Source organism: Danio rerio, chromosome 17 (genome assembly GCF_052040795.2).
Source record: "Danio rerio strain M-AB ecotype USA chromosome 17, GRCz13ab, whole genome shotgun sequence".
NCBI lineage: Eukaryota > Metazoa > Chordata > Actinopteri > Cypriniformes > Danionidae > Danio > Danio rerio.
Genome location: NC_141037.1, coordinates 2,115,001 through 2,141,484, shown reverse-complemented (window position 1 = coordinate 2,141,484; position 26,484 = coordinate 2,115,001). Strand labels below are relative to the sequence as shown.

Genomic DNA, 26,484 nt, shown 5'->3' with positions numbered 1-26,484 from the left:
TTCAATTTAGTTCCAAAAAAGTTTGCCCATAACATTTTGATAAAATAAAACATTTCAGGCATGTTTGTCTCTATTTTTTACCTTAAACATTGTAGTCTTTTTTATTTCACTTTGTGAAAGGTGTGATAGCAGTTTCAGTCAATTGTTCATGCGAAGACAGACCTTACACCTCTCACATATGCATGTGAGAAGTGATTATATTTTAAGTTCCTTTGCCTCCCATATCTATCATTTTGTTTTGACAAATGTACAAAAAGTACAAAAACAAGACATGTCAAGGTGCTATAATCATTTGGTGAGGAAAATGAAATTAAGAAGAAATTTGGGTTGGGATGAGATGTAATTCTTTGTGACATAAAATTAGTGTAATTACTATTACTATACTATATTACTACTGAGCTCATGATCCAAAACAAGCTAAAATAAATCAAAAACGCCAGGAAGAGACGTCCGGCCAATCGAGCTCTCTCTCAGACAGAATGACGGACTCTTTATAGACACCACACAATGGGGCTGCGACCGAAACCGCATACTTCAATACTATATAGTACACTAAAATCAGTATGTGAGCCGAGTAGTATGTCTGAATTCATAGAATTCGAAAATCAGTGTGCGAGAAGTACCGGGATGACTTACTACTTCCGGCGAGATTCTAGAGTGCGCATCCCATGCATGCTGCGCTATCCCATGATGCCCTGCGAGCGAATTCATGAATGGGAGTGAAGCGATGCAATTGACGCAGGTAGGTCACGTGACCATGACTAAATGGCGGATGTAGTACGTCCGAATTCCATTCATACTTTTCATGTTCATACTGTATAGAGCGTACTTTTCTAACGGCTAAGAAGTACGTTTAAATTCAAATGCAGTACCTACTGAGTAGTAGGCGGTATCAGACGCAGGCCAAGTCTCAGGTGAGATGATCCACCCACCAATCTGCAATCATGCAGACTCTGCAAAAATCACAAAGACACAAACAACAAACAAGTCCCACATGGAACCTAACACCCCCCCATACCCCCCTATACCCCCCCCCCCCAAAAAAAAAAATGAGTGAAAGAGAATAATATTTTCTGTAACAACCGGCTCAATGTTGCAGCATTAGAGAGACAATACGGACCAGGTAAACTGAAAAGAGAAATGATTTATTAACAAAACGTATAATTACCGAAAGTATTTAAAGCAATCAAAGTCAGTATAAATGGAAGTCAGTAGTGAAAAGCATGTGTATGATAGTGTACTGAGCTCATGATCCAAAACAAGCTAAAATAAATCAAAAACGGCAAGAAGAGACGTCCGGCCAATCGAGCTCTCTCTCAGACAGAATGCCAGACACTTTATAGACACCACACAATGGGGCTGCGACCGAAACCGCATACTTCCATACTATATAGTACACTAAAATCAGTATGTGAGCCGAGTAGTATGTCCGAATTCATAGAATTCGAAAATCAGTGTGCGAGAAGTACCCGGATGACTTACTACTTCCGGCGAGATTCTAGAGTGCGCATCCCATGCATGCTGCGCTATCCCATGATGCCCCGCGAGCGAATTCATGAATGGGAGTAAAGCGACGCAATTGACGCAGGTAGGTCACGTGACCTTGACAAAATGGCGGATGTAGTACTTCCGAATTCCATTCATACTTTTCATGTTCATACTGTATAGAACGTCCTTATCTAACGGCCGAGCAGTACGCTTAAATTCAAATGCAGTACCTACTGAGTAGTAGGCGGTTTCGTACGCAGGCCAAGTCTCAGGTGAGATGATCCACCCACCAATCTGCAATCATGCAGGCTCTGCAAAAATCACAAAGACACAAACAACAAACAAGTCCCACATGGAACCAAACACCCCCCATACCCCCCATACCCCCCCCCCCAAAAAAAATAAGTGAAAGAGACTAATATTTTCTGTAACAACCGGCTCAATGTTGCAGCATTAGAGAGACAATACGGACCAGGTAAACTGAAAAGAGAAATGATTTATTAACAAAACGTATAATTACCGAAAGTATTTAAAGCAATCAAAGTCAGTATAAATGGCAGTCAGTAGTGAAAAGCATGTGTATGATAGTGTACTGAGCTCATGATCCAAAACAAGCTAAAATAAATCAAAAACGCCAGAAAGAGACGTCCGGCCAATCGAGCTCTCTCTCAGACAGAATGCCAGACACTTTATAGACACCACACAATGGGGCTGCGACCGAAACCGCATACTTCCATACTATATAGTACGCTAAAATCAGTATGTGAGCCGAGTAGTATGTCCGAATTCATAGAATTCGAAAATCAGTGTGCGAGAAGTACCTGGATAACCTACTACTTCCGGCAAGATTCTAGAGTGCACATCCCATGCATGCTGCGTTATCCCATGATGCCCTGCGAGCGAATTCATGAATGGGAGTGAAGCGACACAATTGACGCAGGTAGGTCACGTGACCATGACAAAATGGCGGATGTAGTACGTCCGAATTCCATTCATACTTTTCATGTTCATACTGTATAGAATGTACATTTCTAACGGCTAAGAAGTACGTTTAAATTCAAATGCAGTACCTACTGAGTAGTAGGCGGTATCGTACGCAGGCCAAGTCTCAGGTGAGATGACCCACCCACCAATCTGCAATCATGCAGGCCCTGCAAAAATCACAAAGACACAAACAACAAATTCGCCAATGTGTCAGTTCTCTTCAGTGTTTGTTCTTCTCTAATAAATGAGTTGCGCCTCAGAAGAGGAAGACCTAATGCAATGAACACGGTGGCTTCTGGAGGCGTGAGACGGGAGTGCAGACAGATGCTCAAAGTTCTGGAGGGAATATGAATAGAAGAAGAATAGTAATACTGAAGCACTGTGATGACGGACTGACATGATTTTACAATCAGCACAACAATATTTCACATCTGCAACGATGGAAAGCATGAGAAAAAAGCCTGGAAAGCCAGGCAGGCAGGCAGACAGACAGAGCGCTTAGCACTGTTTTTGCCCTCAAATGTGTCAGGATACAGGCTAACCTCCAGTGCTGTGTGGATATCTGTGATGTTAATGTACAAAATAAACCTGATTTAACTTCCACAAACCGGGATTGAAGCGTCTTCTTTTAGAAATGTTCTGACATGCGGCTGTGCTGATGAAGTAAAGCTGAAGTGAATCACTGTACTTCATTATACACGTGCTCTGTTTTAAAACACTTTAAACATGTGAAACTCACTCTTATGCCTAGTTCAGACTGCATGATTTTAGCCCCGATTTTGGCTCGCCGACAGGTTTTGAGAAATCGTCGACAAATGCCTGAAATCACAGGCAAATCGCTGCTCGTGCACGTGAGTGACAATCACACAGTGTGAACGATCAAAGACGCGATCTGAGAGAATCGCCGATGAGTCGCCGATGCCTGCGAGATATTTGGCGTGCTGAATATCTGGAGCTGTCGGCGATTCAAATCATGCCGTGTGAATTGAGTCATGACTGAAAATAACATCAGCGATCGCCTACAGCCAATGAGAGAGCAGCTTTCACTTGTGTGTGTGTGTGTGTGTGTGTGTGTGTGTATACCTGCTGCAGGCCAGCGGGAGGCTGGGGGAGAAGTTAAAAGCGCTCTTTTTCGGTTTATTTGGACCCATGAAATGGAGGAAAAACTAGTGGAGGTTTGACAGGACTCAGGAGCAACCGTGTCTGTTTGACGTTTCATACAGAAAGAAATTAGTTTATTATCAACGTTGAGGAGAAATGGCTAATTCCCTTTAAACCCAGGTGAGCAAACATGTACATGTTCTACCCCATTAAAGGCTTCTTTCTCATTATGTAGTTAATAACAAAAGATATACGACGTGTTTTTGGCTGTGAGACGTAGTTTGGACGAAGTTGTCGGCGATTCTTCCTATGGTAAAGTCATGCAATGTGAATGTCCATGTCGCCGAACCATCTTGCAGTGTAAACAAAGCAGCGACGAAACGCCAGCCCAGATAGTCAAGCAGTGTGAAAACATCTGTGACACGACTAGTTTGAAAATCATGCAGTCTGAACTCGGCATTAATCACATGTGATGATGATTGCTGATCCTAGCGAACAGAACAGAGCTTTTATTCCCGGTTGCTCTGCGTATGTCTGCCTGGTCTTGTTGACATATATTCACGCGACTACCGGAACATGTTAATGCGCGCAGCTGTCAATCAATTTGGTGGGCGGGGGGATCGCACACCTACATAAAGTTGTGGTCGGTCTGAAAACCGCTCTAATTGGTCCACCGTTTTTATGTTGTTTAATTGAAAAAAAAGGACTGGGTGTGTTTGTATCACCCCAATATGATGGTCTATACACTATATACACACATATGTTTGTCCAAATAGCTTGAAAAGTTCACCATAGGTGCCCTTTAAATAATTTCGAGTTCACTGAGTACAGTTCACTGTACTCAAATGGCCTCCACAGTCACCAGAGCTCAATCCAATAGAGCAGCTTTGGGATGTGGTGGAACGGGAGATTGGCATCATGGATGTGCAGCCGACAAATCTGCAGCAACTGTGTGATGCTATCATGACAATATGGAGGAAAATCCAGTACCTTGTTGAATCAGTGCCACCTAGGATTAAGGCAGTTCTGAAAGCTGAAGGGAGTCAGGTGCTACTAAGGTGTACCTAATAAAGTGGCCAGTAAGTGTATAATAGACAATATATCGTCCCTCCAAAATTAACCACCCTCGCTTTCATGTCGTGCAAGAAGTCAATATATTGACCATCGCAACAAGTCTAGATGGATGTGCAATTGGCAAATCAAATATATTTATTTGAAAACATTGACTGAGACATTGTTGACTTTACAGTACTGCAAAATACAAGCCCACACACACACACACACACACACACACACACACACACACACACACACACACACACACACACACACACACACACACAAACGTTGCTATTTTGGTGAAAACTTATTTTTTCATGGCATGGTTGACATTTGCATGGAATCATATTATCTCATTGTCCCAAATATCAAACAGTTCTCTTTCCTTTCTGAAATACGAGCCAGACATGATTCCGTGACATGGGCTCATCTGCGCTTGAGGTCAGGGCTGGTAAAAACAGAGGTGAAACCATCTGACGGCACAATTTGTGTTGAGGCCGAATGTAGAGGCCACAGAGAGGGGCGTCCTGGAGTAAAAATGAGGAGGTTTATCAGAAAGACGTGTCCCGCGTGAGTGTGCTTGCGTGTGTGGTTGGCCGTAAATCAGGGGCATGTACTGTGGATACCCTCCAGAGCGCTGCGGTGTCGGGACCGGAAGCGCAGAGGAAACCAGTGTGTGTGTGTCTGCTATCAATTAACCAGTGTAAATGTAAGACTCCCTCTGAGACTCCCCGCACGCATGTGGCCTGCAAACCAGCTCTGCTCCTGCGCACGTGTGTGTGTGTGTGTAAGAGAAAGGTGTATGGATATGGACTGCACAATTCTGGATTATGAAGTCAACATTGCGTTTTATTTACATTGACATTTATATGCATTTGGCAGACACTTTATCCAAAGGGAGTTTTTCAATGTATAAAATTGTGTGTGTGTGTGTGTGTGTGTGTTTCTGTGTAAGAGAGAGAGAGAGAGAGAGATAGAGAAAGAAGAGAAAGGTGCTATTTAGGGTGCTTTCACACCTGTGAATGGATTCAGTTGTTCTGAAACAGAGATTACAATTGTTACATTGTTGCTCTTTGCTCTTGGAGCGGTTCGCTTTCACACTGCAAATTTTCTAATTGGACCAAAAGAGCTAAAACAAGTCACGTGTGAGTAAACTCTCCTCACATTGGTCAGAGTGTCAGGGTTTGTTTTGCAGCGTCCCGCTCAGCTGCTCAAGCAGAGGTGGTGGTTTGAGGGTGTGTGCGCGCGAGCGATGTGTCTGAGGAGAGATGCGGTGGAAAAGGGTGAGAAGGGTGCGCGACAATGCCTATTTGAGGACCGGGAGGGAGACGCAAGATTGCCGGGAGGATTATCACTCGTTTGTGGGCATCTGGAGATTCGCGAAACTTTCCGCCCTACTCATAATTCTCTCTTCATATAGCCGTAAGCCTATTACATATCCATAAAACACTGTGGTATAACCGCGCTCGGATCAGATCGCTTTCTCACTGCAATCAGTCCGCTCCAGGGTTCGTTTCAATCGAGCCGAGACCACCTCATTCAAGCGATCTCGGAGCGATTACTTTGGCGCGAAACAGAGCGCGATTGCCCTGTTCACATATGCCAAACGAACCGCGCTAACTGGGCAAACGAGATACAATCTGAAACAAAAGTGTAGGTGTGAAAGCACCCTTAGGCTCCACCACCTCTGCAGTGGAAAAGTAAATTAGTAAATACATTTAGAGCTCCAATTTACAAGACCTAGCCAGAGTTTTCTTTTTTTTTACAGAGGTCAACCGAGAAAAGATGCATGGATTTTTTTAAGCAAATAAATAATGCTGAATGTTGCACTTTATTTACATTGAATAAAAAGTGGGTTTACATTTTCATGGATGCTTTTGGCAGACACTTCTTTTCAAAGGGACACACATGTGATTAGTTCTTTCAATGTTTCTTGGGAATCAAACCTGCAACCTTGTAGACACTGTACAGTTTCAGCAAATAAGACCATTATTTACATTTTTAATTTTCATGAACAGTAGATTATATAGCTTTTGTATCTTGATGAAATACTTTACAATATTTTTGGACTCCTTAGAAGTTGTCATTTTCAATGTGTTAAAGTTGGTGTGTGTGTGTGTGCACGCATGTGTGCATATAAAGAGATTGATTTGGTCTCCACCACCTCTACAGTGGAAAAGTAAATTAGCAAATACGTTTAGAGCTCCAATTTACTCCAGAGAGTTTTTTTTTATGTGTGTTTTTTTTTTTGCAAGGTGTGCCTGGAAAAGATTAATATAATAGAGCATCCTAACAAGCATGCATGGACATTTTGAAGGAAATATTGCTGGATTCTGCAGTTTATTTGCATTTAATAAAAAGGTGGATTACTTTGTGTTTGGAAGACACTTCTATTTAAAGGGACACACATTTGATCAGTTTTTTTAATGCTTCTTGGGAATCGAACCTGCAACCTTGTAGACACTGTACAGTTTCAGCATATAAGACCATTATTTACATTTGTATTTTGAATGAACGGAAGATTACAATATCGTTTGCATCTTGATGAAATACTTTACAATATTTTGGACTCAAGTTGTCATTTACATTTAGTCATTTAGCAGACGCTTTTACAGTGTTTTAAAGTTTGTGTGTGTGTGTGTGTGTGTGTGTGTGTGCGCATGTGTGTGAGTGTGTAAGTGAAGAAAGAGATGCTATTTAGGCTCCACCACCTCTGCAGTGGAAAAGTAAATGAGCAAATACATTTAGACCTGCAATTTACAAGACCTACAGAAGGGGTTTATTAATATACGTTTGGGGTGTTTTTCTACAAGACCAGTCCACCAAGATGTACCTGGAAAAAGTTGAATGTTTTTAGAGCAGCTTTACAGTAAACATGTATTTTTTTTATGAACTACACAATTCCTGAAGTCAACAATCCGGCTCCTTTATGTCAAAACAACATACAACCATTTCAAAACTGATTTGAGATTTTGATTTAGTTACACTTTAAAATGATGTATATATTGGGCTATATTCATAATCTAGAGTACCTAATTTCTTTTACTACGTTTCACATGAAGCACATAGTTGATTCTGCATATAGTATATCATAGGCAGTGGGTTAGACAGCACAAATGAATTGATGCTCAATTTAAAATGACAAGAGTCATTGTAGAACACAATATTTCGCAGCTTTTATTTACATTTGAGCACAACTTTAAGTGAGAGTTAAACTGTAGATTAACAAATACATAATACACAAAGACTGTCTCAAAGTACAGTAAACTGCTGAAGATACCATTTAGTTTTTATTTAGGTTATTATTACATATTACATTTTAATAATAACTACATAGTGGACTATATTTGTTATGTACACTCTCAGAAGTAAAGGTACATGAGCTGTCACCGGGGTGCCAACTTTTCAAAAGGTACACATTTGTACTTAAAGGGTCCATATTAACGGAACCTCGGAAGGGACGTAGTGGAGGGGAAAAAAATTGGCTGGGTGAAAAAAAAAAAATTGGGTGAAAGAAAAAAATGGGTGGGAGGAAAATAAACATTTCTAAGTTTTTGCATTCTCTCGGAAAGTTTTGCGTTCCCTCGCAAAGATGTTTTGCATTCCCTCGCAAAGTTTTGCGTTCCCTCGCAAAGTTTTGCGTTATCTTGCAAAGATGTTTTGCATTCTCTCGCAAAACTGTTTCTCCACAAACACTTCCTGTTCACTATACTCATGTAAACCCTCCAGTTTTTGCCGAAATTCTCCCATATTTTACCATTCTGCCCCACTTTCTTTACAGTAAATCTGTGCGTCGATCGTCGCCTTTCACTTTGCGACCTCTGAACCTGCGAATGCATGTATAAGCGCTGACTGACATACAATAAACTCACTTGTTTGATAACAGAAGTGTCCCTAAATGGCGTATACAGACGCTGATCTGGGATCAGTTTATTGTATGAAGCGCCTCTGTCAGTCAGCGCTTATACATGCATTCACTGGTTCAGAGGTAGCATATGAAAGGCGACGATCGATGCACGGTAATGTAAAGAAAGAGGGATAGAATGGTAAAATACGGGAGAATTTCGGCAAAAACGGGAGGGTTAACGTGAGTGAAGTGAACAGGAAGTGTTTGAGGAGAAACAGTTTTGCGAGGGAACGCAAAACATATTTGCGAGGGAACGTAAAACTTTGCGAGAGAACGCAAAAACTTACAAATATATATTTTCCTCCCACCCATTTTTTATTTTGTTTTCACCCAGCCAATTTTTTTCTCCTCCACTACGTCCCTTCTGGGGTTCCGTACATATTGGTACCTCAAAAGTATATATTAGTTCCTAATAATTTTAAGAGGAACACTTTTGTACTTTTTAGTACCCTTGATGTATTAATATGGACCCTTTAAGTACAAATGTGTACCTTTTGAAAAGGTACCACCCCAGTGACAGCTCATACCTTTATTTCTGAGAGTGTAGAGTACCTCAGTGCTTTTGCTATGTTTCATATGAAGCACATACCTGATTCTGCATAGTGTAGTAGATCATAGGCAGTGGGTTTTAAAGTACACATGCATTAATGCTCAATTTAAAATGCCTTCTCTGGCTTTGGCAGTGTGGCAGTGTTAAACCATAAGAGCAGTGTAAAGTCAAGTCCTGTATTGAGTCGCTCTTGAAAGACAGGAAAACTTCCACTTTTTCGATATGATCCCCAATGCATCTCCTTCCAAATTTAGAAGATCATCATCACGCTGTTTGAATAGGTGTTTATCTAGAGCTCCGTTCTTATCCAGGAATCTGGACGGGTTGAAGATGTATTTTTTGCTCTAGAAAAACAAGTTAGTATTTTTGTACTCCTTGGATGCATAGAAAGGTTTTCAATGTTTAAACCTGTGTTGTTTGTTTGCATCTAAAGTCAAGCCTGAAATTATTCATACCCCTGGCAAATTCTGACTTAAAGCTACTTGCAAGCAAGTTGTTTTGTGTGACTGGAAATGACACAAGCTTCTCCCAAAAGATAAGATGAAGACGTACAAGAGGCATTATTGTAGAGCAAAATATTTGGTCTCACTTTATATTAAGTGTCCTTAACTACTATGTACTTGCATCAAAAAAATAAATGCAATGTACTTCCTGTGCTTATAATGTATTTGAGAACACTTGTTGTGCTTTTGAGTTGGGATAGAGGTTGGGTTATGGACAGGTTTGGTGGTGTGGGTAGGTTTAAGGGTGTGTTAAGGTGTAAGGGATGGTCAACAGTGTATTTACAAATGTAATTACAAAAGTTAATAACAGATGTACTTACATGTATTTAATCAAGCATAAGTACACAGTAAATACATGCATTTACACAATAAGTACATTGTAGCAAACTATTAACTCCTGTGTTAGTACATATTAGTTAAGGCCACTTAATATAAAGTGCGACCAAATACTTCTCAGATTTTTTTTTACATTTGAGCTCAACTTTAAGTCAGAATTTGTCTGAGGTATGAATAATTTTGGTCTTGACAAATACATAATGCACAATGATTGTCTCAAAGTTCAATGAACTGCTCATGATGCCAATTTTGTTTTTATTTATGTTATTTATTTTGATTTAGTTACACTCACACTTCATTATTAACTACATGGTGGACTATATGTATAATCTACAGTACCTTAATGCTTTTACTATGTTTCATACGAAGCACATACCTGATTCTTCATAGTGTAGTATATCATAGGCAGTGGGTTAGACAGCACAAATTAATTAATGCTCAATTTACAATGCTTCCCCTGGGTTTGGCAGAGATTTTATAATCGAATGGCTTCAGTGTTAAACCATAAGAGCAGTTTAAAGTCAAGTCCTGTGATGGGTCGCTCTCGAAAGTCAGCTGGTGGATCAAAATGGCAGAAATCAGGAAAACTTCCACTTTTGCGATTTGATCGCCAATGCATCTCCTCCTCCCAATGGAGAAGATCATCACGCTGCTGGTCAGGTCTTTATCCAGAGCGCCGTTCTCATCCAGGAATCTGGACGGGTTGAAGATGTGCGGATCGCTCCACTTTTGAGGGTCGTGGTTGACCGACCATTGGTTGATGAAGACCACGGTGTCTTTGGGGATGTGGAGACCTTCAATGGTGACGTCTGAGGTGGTGGAGTGCGGGATGGTGACGGGGACGAAACTGGTGAAGCGCATGGTTTCGTAGATGAATGCATCCAGATAGGCCAGATTGCATCTATCTTCTATTGACGGGAGTCTGTCACGACCCACAACCTTATCAATCTGCTCTTGAAGTTTGCTCTGAATTGATGGATATTTAACAAGCAGCAGAAGCATCCAATTAAGCGCAGTGGAAACAGTGTCCAAACCTGCACCAATCAAATCAGACACCGTGCCTTCAGTATGAGCCTCAGTCAAACCCGTTTCCTCATCTGCATGATCCATTACACCAATAAACGCATCACTCATGTCTCTAATCACCTCAGGATCGTAGCTTAGTCTGTGCTCCACCACTTTACCCTTAACAAAGGAGAAAAAGTCACTATTAAGATCTTTGAAGCTCTGAAAAATGCTTCTTATGGGATTGGGGAACGTTTGCAGCCAAGGCATGACGTCCACCAGACTTCCAGCTCCCACTGTTTCGCTAAACTTATTCACGTTTCCTAAGAGAGTCCTGAATTCGAGATCATCATGTCCGTAGCGCTTCCCGAAACACAGAGCGCAGATTATATTAGCCGCTGCCACCGTGAGTTCATGTGATGGATTGAAATGTTGGATCTTTAGAAATGTTTCCACTAAATCCACGGCTTCAGCGACAATATGCTTTTCGAAGGATTTCTTCGTTTGGCTGTTTGCACTTGAGAACGCGCGAATGGTGGATTGAGCGATTTTTCGGTGCATCTTCCATTGCTTGCTATAACTGGCAAACGTCATGCTGGTCCCGCCGGAAACGTATTGAAATGACACAAAGTTGGGTCTTCCTGCAAATTCAGTGCTGTGTTGAAGCAATGCGCTGCGTATGGCAGACTCTCCATTCAGAACCACAATATCGCTGCTGCCCAGTCTGATCTGGTAGACGTTTCCGTACTTCTTTGCCAGTTTTGAGAAGGTGATGTGTGGCATTTGTCCGAGCTGCATGGCGTTTCCAACAAGCGGCCAAGCAAAGGGTCCCGGAAGTCTCTTTTTTTTAAGAGTGATATTTCTAACCCAAAAACAAGCCTCCAGACAGCAGAGGATGATGAACGATGCAATGAGCGCCGGCTGAATTTGTCCGCTCCATTCCTTGAGGATGCTGAACTCTGAATCCGACTGCGCCATGCTATCCCAATAGTTAATGTAGCATAAACAAGGTTTGTATTAATAACTCCCCATCTTAAAAACGAGCCTCAACGCCCTGCTGTTTTCTGCCCTCTTCCGTTGGAGGGTTACCGGAGGATGGCTCAGGTTTTTTTTTAACAGAGCTGCGGTGTCTGTCCAAAGATGACCAAATTAGAGCAATGCAGATTTCTGGCTTGACACACTGGGTTATATATCTGTAGAGGAGGAGGAGTTTGGGACACAGGTTTGTTTTTATTCTCCCTAGTTTTCTCAGACTCTCCACCCATTACGGCCGAAGCCTGGACACACACTGGACTCCCAACGCATTCCTGGTCCATCCACTGATGCATGACACTTCAGACAACTTTGTGTAATCCCAGATGAAAAATAATACTGTAGTGCTTTTGAATTATACTATAATAAATGTATTATACTGTATGCATAATAGCGTCTTACTCATTGTTAGTGAACGCTCCAGCATACTATAGTATTACTGAATTTCATTTATTCATTCATTTTCTTTTCGGCTTAGTCCCTTTATTAATCAGGGATCGCCACAGGGGAATGAACCGTCAACTTATCCAGCATATGTTTTACGCAGCGGATGCCGTTCCACCTGCAACCCATTTCTGGGAAACATCCATACACACTCATTCACTCAAATGCCAACTAACCCTGCTGAACCAGTGACCTTCTTGCTGTGAGGTGATCGTGCTATCCACTGCACCACCGTGACACCCGCATTTGTTTATATAACCATAGTTGTGTTACCATAGCATCTAAAGAATCACCCCAACAGATTAAATACTGTAGTTGTTGCGTTACCATATCAGCTATAGAATCACAACACAAATACTTTACTATAATATAGTGCACAAACTATATTTGCTAGAAATTACTATAGAATTTTTTTTCATATGGGATATATTGCATTTAATAATAAAACATCAAATTATATATATATATATATATATATATATATATATATATATATATATATATATATATAAATATATATAAATATATATATATATATATATATATATATATATATATATATATATATATATATATATATATATATATATATATATATATATATTATTTGATGTTTTATTATCAAATGCAATATATCCCATATGAACAAACAAATATATATATATGTATATATATATATATATATATATATATATATATATATATATATATATATATATATATATATATATATATATATATATATATATGTATGTATATATATATATATATATATATATATATATATATATATATATATATATATATGTATATATGTATGTATATATGTATGTATATATATATATATATATATATATATATATATATATATATATATATATATATATATATATATATATATATAAAATTCTAATAATAGATTCAATGGGCTATATGCACACACTTACATTTTTAGCCAGGCAGCTCAAGGTCTTCCGGTGAACTGTCAAAATTGTCACGTTTAAGAACTGATTTCTTTAAAACTTAGTGATCTTCACTGCCTGTTAGATATACGATATGAAGTGGGTCTCAGATCGGACAAGAAGCACTGCATTAAACTCCATTTCCCCCTGCCATGTCTTTAAAATATGACTTTTTTTACCCCAGTATTCAATTGAATTTCTGCGCTAGCCTGTTGCTACTGTCATCTCGTTTTACGCTTGAACAACTAAATGAATGCTTAAGTCTGTTTAACTGAATGTATTAGAATTATACCACAACATTAATGCTGTAAAAACAACCTTGTGAAATTGAAAATAGTCACATTAAGCTATCACTGAACGTTTATGGTGTTATCAATATTTGAAAACACTTTAGTGTAAGTACCAATTCTCACTATTAACTAGTGTATTATTACCTGCCTGCTATTAAGATATTGGCTTTTAATAAATGTTTATAAAGCACATATTCTGCATGATTTTCTCTGCATCACCAATCCTCAATACCTAAACCAGACTACCTTGATAACTATTAATAGGCAGTTAATGATTGATCAATAGCAAAAATGTTGTAGTGTGACTAAATAGAGAATCAGAGCTTTATTGCCAGGCATTTTCACTCATATGAGGAGTTTGTTTTGTTGACAGGGCTCCTACAGTGCAACAGAATTACAGAGACAGGACAAAAAAAAAATAAATAAATCAAATAAAACAGATAATAAATATATTTTAAAAATAGAAGTAGTAAATGCAAATACACAAATTGACAAGTGTATGTACAGCTATATTACTATATACAACATTATTTGTGCAGCTGTTATATGCAAATTGGCATGTAAAGTATGCTCTTAAATAAAAAGTAGTGACTACATTATTTTAATGCACATTCACATTAATTAAAGTTAGATGCTACTGCTGTAAACTCGCTTTAATAGTGTCATTATTCAGTGCAATTTTGTTAATGGTGTTTTAAGGGTATGAACTTTAAACATTTTGCCTTAAGATCTTTTTTAGATAAAAGCTTTGGAGTGTTTGTTTTAGATTGTGTTCGGCTATAATAATGTTTGTTGCTCTAAAGATTTTTTGTTGTTGTAAGGTGTCTTTGAGTGTAAAAAGTGCATATAATAATAATATTAATATAATAGTAGTAATAATAATAATAATGATAATAATAATAATAATAATAATAATAATAATAATAATAATAATAATTATTATTATTATATTAATAATGCAGATAATTATGATGATGATGATAATAATAATAATGCTGATAATTATGATGATGATAATAATAATAAAAATGCTGATGATAATTATGAAGATGATTATGATGATGATCATAATAATACTAATAATAATGCTCATGATTTATAACAAAGGCCTGACCTCTGATTAGAAATGATATTGCCTTTACTTAAGTGTGTACATGAAAGGGTGACTAATCAAAAATACTTTAGAATGAGCAAGCAAAGGAGCCTATAACCTCTGTTTAATAATCAAGACTGATGAGAGTGTGACCGTGAGGGATGTTGTCGGCCTGGGCGATTCCTCTGAGCGACATGAGCATCCGAATGAACAAATGTAATAGATACGAGTAAAAACAAAAGGTTCAAACATTTGTCTAAATTATATATTGATATAATATTTTTAATGTTTTATGATTGGAGTCTAAAGATAAATATATTAATATCCTAAACCACCTCATATTCAAATTGGAGTCAGAAATGAGTTAAAGTTGAACTGAAACAACATTGTGCACTGGTAAGGCCGAACACGCAGTGAACCCTCATCCACCAGTGGACACCTTCATTGGGCCAACTGGGTGGACCTTACACACTAAGAGTTCAAACTTAAGAAAAAGTATGATGTATATTGGAAAATAAACAATTCTGTAGCATTTATGACACAAACAGATGATTGTTGGGCTATTTTGATGTCTAATAAATAAAAAATAGATTTGGAAAAGTTGTTTAAATGCACATTTGGAGCAGTGTGTGTTCATGTATTGTACTTTAAGTATGAAAATAGCTTGAAGTCTCTTTAATGATGGCTGTTGCTGTCTATATAACTTATATATATATATATATATATATATATATATATATATATATATATATATATATATATATATATATATATATAATATTATTTAAATATGTCTTGCTGTAAAGTGCTGATTTGCCCCATTAAGTTGAATAAAACCATAAACCAAATAATGCTGTCATTTTATTTATTACAGAATGTATTGTCTACCATAGTAAATGAGCTCTTTAGGCCTGCTCTAATTGGCAGGATTTTTGTTTAAAACCCTCAATGTGATGCCAGATGAATGCTATAGTGAAATCGAGTCAGTGTTGGAATTCAGTCTGTAACTTTGTTTAATCCCTCAGACAAAGAGCAGATATAACAATAAAGTTAAACGTGCACCATAACAATGTGTATTCATCATGAGCTGTAGTTAAGAGTAATGACTGTTATAGAATTTTAATACGATAATTAGACTTTAAAGATGTGGCTTTTGCAGAAATATCTCTGAAACTTAATGCACACTGGCCATAAAGCTGACAGTAAGAGACAATGCGTGCAAGTGAAGACAGATGCAGACGGTTTGTGTACATTAATAGGGCCGTTTAGATGCTGCGTGATTTTATTTGTGTGTGTTTGTGCATGCCAAAATGAAAAGAAACATGTTGTAAATCATCACTTTATTTATTCAACGTATAGCTTATTTTTTAATAGTAATAAGAAGACATTCCTAGACATAAAAAAAAACTGATTTTCTTCAGAAAGCTTCATGCACTGAGCTTGCAAAACATTCAGTGTAAACATTTACCTTTATAAATGCAATGTGATGCATGAATATGTCTTATAATGTTAGCTCTAAATTTACTCTGCCGGCTTTGTACATGAGATTAAGGATTGTGTTTGTGCATGGATTCACTTTAAATTAGGTTTTGAATCAGGTTAATATGATCACACACACAAAAATTCAATTATTGACCCATGCAGCATTTAGGAACATCAATGCATTTTTTTTTATAGAGAATATATTTTATAGTTGTATAAATGTTTTAATACCTGAAGTACATAATCACATTGTTATACAGTTTTACGCAAGCATAATTAAATGCACTTCTGCTCCAAATCCGAGTCAGGCTCATAGGAAGTGAAAGTCTTTCCAACAGCTGCTGCCCATTAACATGACTCAACACCATCTACAAACAATTGCATAATGTTGCATAATAACCGATGTGTCTACAGTGACAGTGGCTTTGCATTTGACCATAAACATTTGATATTGCGACATGATTTTAAAAGCATAGAGGATGTTTATAAACATTAAAAGCAATTAAAACATTACTGTTAACCCCGTTCGGGAGAGCTGAAGAATCTCTTCAATTACCTGACAACAAGGATGCGGTTGAATCAATTCATTGCATATAAACATATAAACTGTGTAAATACTCATTAAATATTAAATATACTAGACAGCATTCAGTGCAGCTTTATTATACTCATTATTATGTGGAATACATTTGTTCATGATTAGCCCTCTTGTGAAATCGTATTTATTTACCAATTGCTGATGACACAGATGATGCTTTCAAACATAATAGCTTCAGTAGCTCGTTTCTTATGACTAATTGTCTTTGCTATGATGACAGCACATAATATTGGACTAGTTATTAAGCAAGATACTAGCATAGTCAGCTTAAAGTGCAATTTAAAGGCTTAACTAGGTTATTTATGCAGGTGATCGGACAACAGTGGTTTGCTCTGTTGGAAATGTAAAAAATAAAAGCCAATCTTAAAGAAATACTTTCTTCTGAAGAAGAAAAATATATCATAGGAAATGTCCCGGCTCTGTTAAACATCACTGTATTTAAAAAATAATTACAATTTCACAGGAGGGCGAATAATTTCCCCATTCGACTGGATGTTTTAACTCATGCCGGTGAAACCAAGCCAAATAGTTTTCCTCTGAGCTTGGCGGAGATGGTGTAATGGAGTGGCTTCAGTGCTAAACCATACGAGCAGTCCATGGAGAGATCTTGAGACGGGTCTCTCTCGAACTTGCACTGGTGCAACAAGATGGCAGAGAACAGGAAAACTTCCACCTTGGCGATCTGCTCACCAATGCACCTCCGCTTACCTGTGGAGAAGATCATCACGCTGCTGGTCAGGTCTTTATCCAGTGCTCCGTTCTCATCCAGGAATCTGGACGGGTTGAAGATGTGCGGATCGCTCCACTTTTGAGGGTCGTGGTTGACCGACCATTGGTTGATGAAGACCACGGTGTCTTTGGGGATGTGGAGACCTTCAATGGTGACGTCTGAGGTGGTGGAGTGCGGGATGGTGACGGGGACGAAACTGGTGAAGCGCATGGTTTCGTAGATGAATGCATCCAGATAGGCCAGATTGCATCTATCTTCTATTGACGGGAGTCTGTCACGACCCACAACCTTATCAATCTGCTCTTGAAGTTTGCTCTGAATTGATGGATATTTAACAAGCAGCAGAAGCATCCATTGCATTGCTGTTGATACAGTATCTTGCCCTGCACCAATTAAATCAGTGACCGTTGACTCAACAAAGTCTTTAGTCAGCGTGCTCTCTTTCCCGTGCTCAATTACGCCAATGATGGCGTCACTCATGTCACGAGTTACATCAGGATCGTAAGTGTCTCTATGCTGGAGGACTTTGTCCTTCACATAGTTGAAGAACTCCTTATTAATAGTTTTGAAGTTCTGATAAACGCTTCTTACAGGGTTGGGAAAAGATTGCAGCCAAGGCATGACGTCTACTAAGCTTCCAGCGCCAACGGTTTCCCCAAATTTATTCACTCTTCCTAGAAGAGTTCTGAATTCTGGATCATCGTGGCCGTAGCGCTTTCCAAAACACAGAGCGCAGATGACATTGGCAGCAGCGACGGTGGCTTCATGTGCAGGGTTGAAGTGTCGTCCATCAGCACTCAGTCTGAGAAACTTCTGGACTAAGTCCATTGCTTCGCCTACTACATGTTGCTCAAAAGTCTTTCTTGTTTGGCTGTTCGCCATTGAGAATGCTCTCAAAGTAGACTGTGCCACTTTCCGATGCGTCTTCCACTGTTTGCTGTAATTTGTAAATGTTAAACTTCGCCCGCCGGAAATCATCTGAAAGGACACAAAATTGGGTCGTCCTGCGAACTCGGTGCTGTGTTGAACCAGTGCCTTCCTTATCGCCGCATCTCCATTCAGAACCACGATATCACTGCAGCCCAGTCTGATCTGGTAGACGTTTCCGTATTTCTTTGCCAGCTTGGAGAAAGTGATGTGTGGCATTTGCCCGAGCTGCATGGCGTTGCCCACCAGAGGCCAAGCGAAGGGGCCTGGGAGTCTTTTCTTAAAGGTGAGATTTCTGACCCACAGACAGGCCTCGAGGAAGAAGAGGATGATGAAGGATGCTATCAGCGCTGGCTGAACCTGTCCGCTCCATTCCCGCATGATGCTGCTGCTCTTCAGTCCAAACTCAGCCTCCATTATTCTTCCCAAAGTGTATTCTTCTGAGCAGATGATAAAATAAAATGCTCAACTGTTGATATCGCTGGTGTTCAGTGCTGATATCAATAGTAAAAAGTTTAATCTCTGATATTTAGATGCAAAAATCTAAATGCGAGCTGCTATTTGAGTTGCATTGAGTTCAGTTAATCTGGTCAAATATATTGTCATGCACTCAGAGTTTGAGTTTTCTTTCACTTTTCCAGGTTAAGCTGAGAGTTTTCTGGGCTTCTAGGTTGCATGCATGTCATTTATATATGTTTGCAGCACAGGGGGCCGGCCTCCATATACTCTCACTCCTCCTCCTCCTGCTCCTGCTGCTCTTCTGGATCTGCAGAGATCTGACCGCATGTGTGCAGCTGAGCACGGGGAAACCACGCTTACTCACCAGGGGGAAAAAAAAAAAGCGCGAAATTCAGCTTTATTTGGAGTGCACGCGATCAGTCGGGGATGTTTATGATTGCACTGACGGTTTGTGGCATATTATGCGCTATGCATTATATAATGATGTATGAGAAAGTTTCTGAGCAACTCTTTTCATCTCATTATCTGGCACACTGGATTTTTTTTTTGCAATCGTTATTTCTGTTCTGGTTTGCGCAGGACTATCAGAAGTTTATTTTTAGCACGATGCGATCATCGACGGCATCCCAGACTGTTTGGGGAATGTTTCATAATAAATAAGCTCAGAGTGTTGCAGACACTGTACACATAAACCCTGAAAACGGCAAAGTATGCATGCAAGGAGTTATGCAACACCACAAGTGCACTCTGAAACTCTGAAAAGCTCTGTATGATGTAATTTTATAGTCATTTAAATACAATAATAGTTATCATTTATTTAATAATAAAATATTTGATAATAATTAGTAATTACTGGAAAATACTTAAGTGTAAACTATAGTAAAGTCTGTTATACTGTATATATAATAAAATTTAAAACTTTATATTAATGAATGCTGCAGTTTGCTAAAGTAATCTGATGAACTGTAATAAAAACTGTAGTTTATTTTAGTTTTTACTACAGTAAACAGGTGTATTGTGGTTAATATACCCTACAGTTGAAAGCAACAGTATTGGGGGATTTGTTTATATTTGTTATGGTAATTGCATTGCATTGCATATAGCAACTACATGCAATGTAATGCGATTACCACAACAGATTAACTATAACTATGGTTAAATTTACTTCAAAGTAGTATTTTTATATGTTTATATAAATATATAAACATATATAAACATAAAAATACTACTTTATAGTATAAATACATGTGCGTGTGTATGTATGTATGTATGTATGTATGTATATATGTATATATATATGTATATATATATATATATATATATATATATATATATATATATATATATATATATATATATATATATATAATGTATATATATATATATATAATGTATATATATATATATAATGTATATATATATATTTATATAATGTATAAAGTCAGAATTATTAGTCCCCCTTTTGATTTTGATTTTTTTTTTTTATATTTCCCTAATTATGTTTAACAGAGGAAGGACATTTTCACAGTATGTCTGATCATATTTTTTCCATTATTATTTACTGTCATCATGGCAAAGAGAAAATAAATCAGTTGTTAGAGATGAGTTATTAAAACTATTATGATTATAAATATGTTGAAAAACAATCTGCTCTGTTAAACAGAAATTGGGGGAAATTACAAATAACTTTAACTGTGTATATATATATCACACGAATAGCAGTGCGATATGGTACGATTGAATGAGGAACTACTTTCTTCCACCTTGGATTCAAATCATAAGCTGACAGTTAAACAGCTGAGCAAGCATCTTATACACTTTAGATCTGTAGTGTCTGTTTTTAGCTGGCTGTATGTGGGCTATCAGCCAATCAGATTTGAGAATCAGACAGAAATGTTGTATAAATACATAAATAAATATATATATATATATATATATATATATATATATATATATATATATATATATATATATATATATATATATATATATATATATATATATATATATATATATATATATATATATATATATATATGTGTGTGTACATATATATGATTTTATGATTTATATATTATTTTTTTTCTTTCTAAATATGATTATTCATGCGATCAGATTGGTCTTCTAATATGTCATTCTTGTTATATATGATTCTTGTTATAAATATGCCTGATTGATATGCCTATGACAAGATTTTATTTTATTAAACTATTATATTTAAGTATAACTGTGTAAAAACTTGCTGGATAAGTTGGCGGTTCATTCCGCTGTGGCGACCCCGGATTAATAAAGGGACTAAGCTGACAAGAAAATGAATGAATGAATTATATTTAAGCTATTTTTTTGTTTATTATTCTCAATCTTCTGGAATTTAAATGAAATGGGACCAATTTAAAAGAAATTAATAAAGTAATGTTATGATACCGGGCAACATGGTGGCGCAGTAGGTCGCTATTTCAAGCCTCGGCTGGTCAGTTGGCGTTTCTGTGTGGAGTTTGCATGCTCTCCTTGTGTTCGTGTGGGTTTCCTCCGGGTGCTCCGGTTACCCTCAGAGTCCAAAAACATGCGGTATAGGCTAAATTGGCTGTTGTGTGTGTGTTTGATTGAGTGTGTATGGATGCTTCCCAGTACTGGGTTGCGGCTGGAAGGACATCCACTGCGTAAAACATGTTTGTGGTTCATTACACTGTGAGGACCTCTGATTAAAGGGACTAAGCTGGAAAGAACATGAATGACTGAATGTTTTGATACTTATAATGAAGTCCAGAACTGGAATAGCAGTTGTATGTCATGATAATACTCATGCACAAATCATAAAATATTTATGATAGTACAATTATTGCACATACCTATGGCAACCACGTACACAGTTATTAAAATAAATCATTTAATATCCTTCCAGCGTAATTTAGCATGTCATAAATTGAATCTCCAAGTACAAACAGTTGATGTTCAGCACAAATGTCAGCGTTGCGCGCCAGAAGGAAACAATAAAGATTATAAATGATCTTTAAGAGCATAATTTGACAGTGCGTTCACATGTCGATTTGTGCATCATGTTCTGCGCTCTCTGATCTCATCCACAGGCTTGCCAGGGTGTCTTTCGGCTATTTTCCTGTCACAATTTCAGCATGAATTTGCACATGTGTTTTTGGGTTTGCAGTCATTGAGAGACTGCTTAATTGCAAGCATGCCTTCATACAACGTGCACTAAAGCAGATCCTCTCTCCGAGACCACAATTCAGACACTTTATTCTGGAAGAGAGGACTTAGAGGGGACAGATTATAGGGGTTTGAACACGGTGTGTGTCTGTTAGCAGTGTGTGAATATATCCAGCCTCTAATGATTATCATAATTTAATTAGATGTGTTCTAATCAGACGATATGCAAAGCCTGCAGAAACACTTTGATTGACATTCTCCCTTTGTACGTGTCATCAGAGGGGGAAAGCCCCGCCCACTAGTGCCCATCTCTCCCTCATTAGCATAAACAGCAGCCCTGAGTGAGAAGCAGCCGTCTGTCTATTAGCCATTAGAGTGTTTGAGCTGCTGAAGACAATTATAGAGGATTATGATGTGGAGTTTTAGATGAAGCACAAATGGTGATGCACAGGCACTTGTAGCTCCGCCCTCTTCTGAAGAGAGCACAATCTCATTTGCATTTAAAGCAACAGTCACCAAATTGTTACAATTAGCATAGTTTGAGCTGAAGCTACACAATAGAGACTTATTTCTCACCTTGGAAAAAAAGCAGCATTATAGCTCATGTTTAAAATGCGATGCTATTCTTGTTTATTGCCTTGCGATCTGCTTATGATATGTTCACTTAGCTCATGATTGCATATATATGTGCTGCAAGGATGTGTTGAAGCTTTTGGGACTGAATGTTCTGGATGTGAAACGTAGCTGGTCTGAGCGCCAGGCTGGAGATAAATGTTCCTTGTTTCCTCACCAGGAGGAGTTTATTTTTGCAGGGATCTAATGACCCTAATTGCAGCGCCGCAGCGTTTCTACAGTCCCAGAGACAGTAGCGTTGATTTTCTTGCTGATAGTACACTTTCCTGGATGCAAACCACTGCTAAACGGAGATGTGCTTTTCTTGAACGCAGGGGAAGGAGAAGCTGCCAAATACAATCAGTTCCAATGTGCTGGAATTAAAGGAGCCCGCTGTGTTTTACTCCCTAGGAGAGAATAAACATCTTCACAGAAGCGAGATTAGATTTCACTCTGCACTGTCACAGGAAAATTAGAGAGGAGAGTTTTTACTTTGGCACATGATTACTTTGTGATAGAAGATGATAAGCAATGCTTTATTGGAGATAAGTGCAATGCATTATGTGAGTGTTTTAATGCATTGATTATTATGCTTTGTAACGCACCTTATAATATTGTTTGTTAGTTCTGTAGTGAAAATCTGTTTTACAGGTTACGACGGATCTGCAATTATTATTATTAGGCAGTTTAAGCTTGTTTCTAGTTATTTTTGAAAAGAAATGCACTCGTTCAATTCATCACTGTTGGTTTTCAAGCATCCTTATTTTATACAATACATCTTTAAATTGAGAGATGAGACCTTAAACCGAGGTCCTGACTCTCTGTGGTCGTTAAAAATCCCAGGATGTCCTTCGAAAAAGAGTAGGGGTGTAAGATCCCCCCCCCCCACCTATTGTATAAAGCACTTTGAGTGCCCAGAAAAGCGCTATATAAATGTAAGGAATTATTACTTTTTAATTAAATTCTAAAATTAATTCAATTAAATTCACCTTGATTTCTATAGCACTTTCATAATGTAGACTGTCAAAGCAGCTTCACATAGAAGATCATAGTGATTTGAAAGTGTCAGTCCAGTTTATTAGAATCAGTTTTACCTTTTTTTACAGTACTATATAGGTGTGCATTTATTATTGTGCTTTGCAATGCACCCTGTGATGCATTTTTGATAGTTCCTTGTTCTATATAGCATACACTCACCGGCCACTTTATTAGGTACACCCTACTGGTACTGGGTCGGACCCCTTTTTTGCCTTCAGATCTGCCTTAATCCTTGGTGGCAGAGATTCAACAAGCTACTGGAAATATTCCTCAGAGATTTTGCTCCATATTGTCATGATAGCATCACACAGTTGCTGCAGATTTGTCGGCTGCACATCCATGATGCCAATCTCCCGTTCCACCACATCCCAAAGCTGCTCTATTGGATTGAGCTCTGGTGACTGTGTAGGCCATTTGAGCACAGTGAACTCATCGTCATGTTCAAGAAACCAGTCTGAGATGATTGAGCTTTATGACATGCTGCGTTATCCTGCTGGAAGTAGCCATCAGAAGATGGAGACACTGTGCTCATAAAGGGATGGACATGGTCAGCAGCAATACTCAGGTAGGCTGTGGCGTTGATGCTCAATTGGTACTAATGAACCCAAAGAAAATCTCCCCCACACCATTACACCACCACCACCAGCCTGAACCGCTGATACAAGGCAGGATGATCCATGCTTTCATGTTGTTGAGGCCAAATTCTGACCCGACCATCTGAATGTGTCAGCAGAAATGGAGACTCATCAGAGCAGCAACGTTTCTCCAATCTTCTATTGTCCAGTTTTGGTGAGTCTGTGTGAATTGTAGCCTCAGTTTCCTGTTCTTAGCTGACAGGAGCGGCACCCGGTGTGCTCTTCTGCTGCTGTAGCCCATCCGCCTCAAGGTTGGCCGTGTTGTGTGTTCAGAGATGCTCTTCTGCAGAGCTCGGTTGTATCGAGTGCTTATTTGAGTTACTGTTGCCTTTCTATCAGCTGGAACCAGTCTGGCCATTCTCCTCTGACCTCTGGCATCAACAAGGCATTTGCGCCCACAGAACTGCCGCTCACTGGATATGTCCTCTTTGTCTGACCATTCTCGATGGTTGTGCAGTTCTGATGCTCGGTTTAAATTGCAGCAGATCGTCTTGATCATGTCAACATGCCTAAATGTATTGAGTGTCTGCCGTGTGAGTGGCTGATTAGAAATTTGTGTTAACGAGCAGTTAGACAGGTGTACCTAATAAAGTGGCCGGTGAGTATAAGCATATAATATATATTTATTGTACTAATAATTCTTGTTCAAGAATCATTTAATAGCATGTAAAAATTCTTTAGATATTTACTACACAAAATCACTTGTAATCTGATACAAAATGCAGTATTTAGCTCCATGCACCACAACACTTTTGTACACATTAGGTTAGAATGTGTCCTGCATGTTTCTCTTCTTTAGAGGATGATATTAATAATTCATACATGCACACTAATTATTTAATTAGTAACACATTAAAAGAATATCAATATTACAGATGAAAATGTATTCTTTATTTACTAAATAATTGAAAATATTTGAAAACGAATAAAGGAGAGCTTCACAGGAGATATATATATATATATATATATAAATCATTGTGCATCATCCCCTAAATCTAAAAAAAGTGCAGATTGTTTTCGTAGCTCCTGCAGATGTCATGTGGGTGTTTATTTTGATGACTCAGATACGACTCTGGGTTAGTAGACAGAGATTTCCAGTGTTACTATCAGAGTTCAGCGCTGCCAAAATCCCATCCCGTGTTTCCTGCGATTCACATATGGTCTCTCACATCAGCGTCTGCCGTAATAAAAGCCAGCTTTCTTTACGGAGAGCTCGTGTGGGTTGCGTGAGGCTGCAGTGCTTTTAAGATTGCAAATATAATGCACTGGAGATGTATTTCAATGCATTTGTTATTGTGTTTTGTAATGCAGCTTGTGGCGCATTGTTTGCACTGTAACAGTTGTTTTTGCATTGCAGCTTTAGAAAGTGCTGTATGATGCATTTAATCAATTTTACAAGTAAAAAAAAAAGAATCAGCAACGATTATAAGCCATTTTAAGTTTGTGGTAACACTTTACAATAAGGTTCATTAGTTAATGCATTTACTAACATGAACTAATCATGAACAACACATGTACAGCATTTATTAATCATAATTGAACATTTACTAATGCATTATTAACATCCATGCTTCTTAACATTAGTTAATGCAGCATGAGTTAACATGAACTAACAATGAACAACTGTATTTTCATTATCTAACGTTAACTATCATGAACAAATACTGTAGTAAATGCATTGTTCATTGTTTGTTCATGTTAGTAAATGCATTAATTAACATTAACTACTGAACCTTATTGTAAAGTGTGACCAAGCTTGTTTTCATTTATTTTTTAAGAGAAATTGCAATGCTTTGTTTTTTAAGCACGCTTATTTTACATAATACACCTTTAAATTTTAGAAATTGGAATCAGCTAATATATTTTTGGCACAAGAAGTGTTATAAGTATCCCTTTAGCGAAAAACTTCAAATATAATCCGCTAGAGATGTCTTTTAATGCATTCATTATTATGCTTTATAATGCAACTTATAAAGCATTGTTTTCACTACCGCAGTTTTTCGCATTGCAGCTTTAGAAAGCACCGTATGATGCATTTAATCAATTTAGTCAAGTAACAAAGAATCATCAAATATTATAAGACAATT

General features: G+C 38.0%; 3 protein-coding genes across 5 annotated transcripts in view; 1 reads left to right on the top strand and 2 right to left on the bottom strand.

Annotated features, from left to right (window-relative positions):
* The window catches only part of arhgap11a (Rho GTPase activating protein 11A), a 1,047,489-nt gene that overhangs the window by 189,841 nt on the left and 831,164 nt on the right, over positions 1-26,484 (top strand). The gene's annotated exons all lie outside the window — the stretch shown is intronic.
* On the bottom strand, positions 7,784-12,094 carry cyp1c2 (cytochrome P450, family 1, subfamily C, polypeptide 2). Of its 3 annotated transcripts, none has more exons than XM_087288382.1 (2): positions 9,067-12,094; positions 7,784-8,015 (listed from the first exon to the last, which is right to left on the bottom strand). In XM_087288382.1, the coding sequence occupies exon 1, from the start codon at positions 11,909-11,911 to the stop codon at positions 10,367-10,369; it is 1,545 nt and encodes a 514-aa protein (XP_087144508.1). In that variant the 5' UTR covers positions 11,912-12,094; the 3' UTR covers positions 7,784-8,015; positions 9,067-10,366.
* Positions 16,083-19,153, bottom strand: cyp1c1 (cytochrome P450, family 1, subfamily C, polypeptide 1). Its single transcript, NM_001020610.2, is given in 1 exon segment — positions 16,083-19,153. A coding segment is annotated over 1 exon segment (1,572 nt). The 5' UTR covers positions 18,909-19,153; the 3' UTR covers positions 16,083-17,336.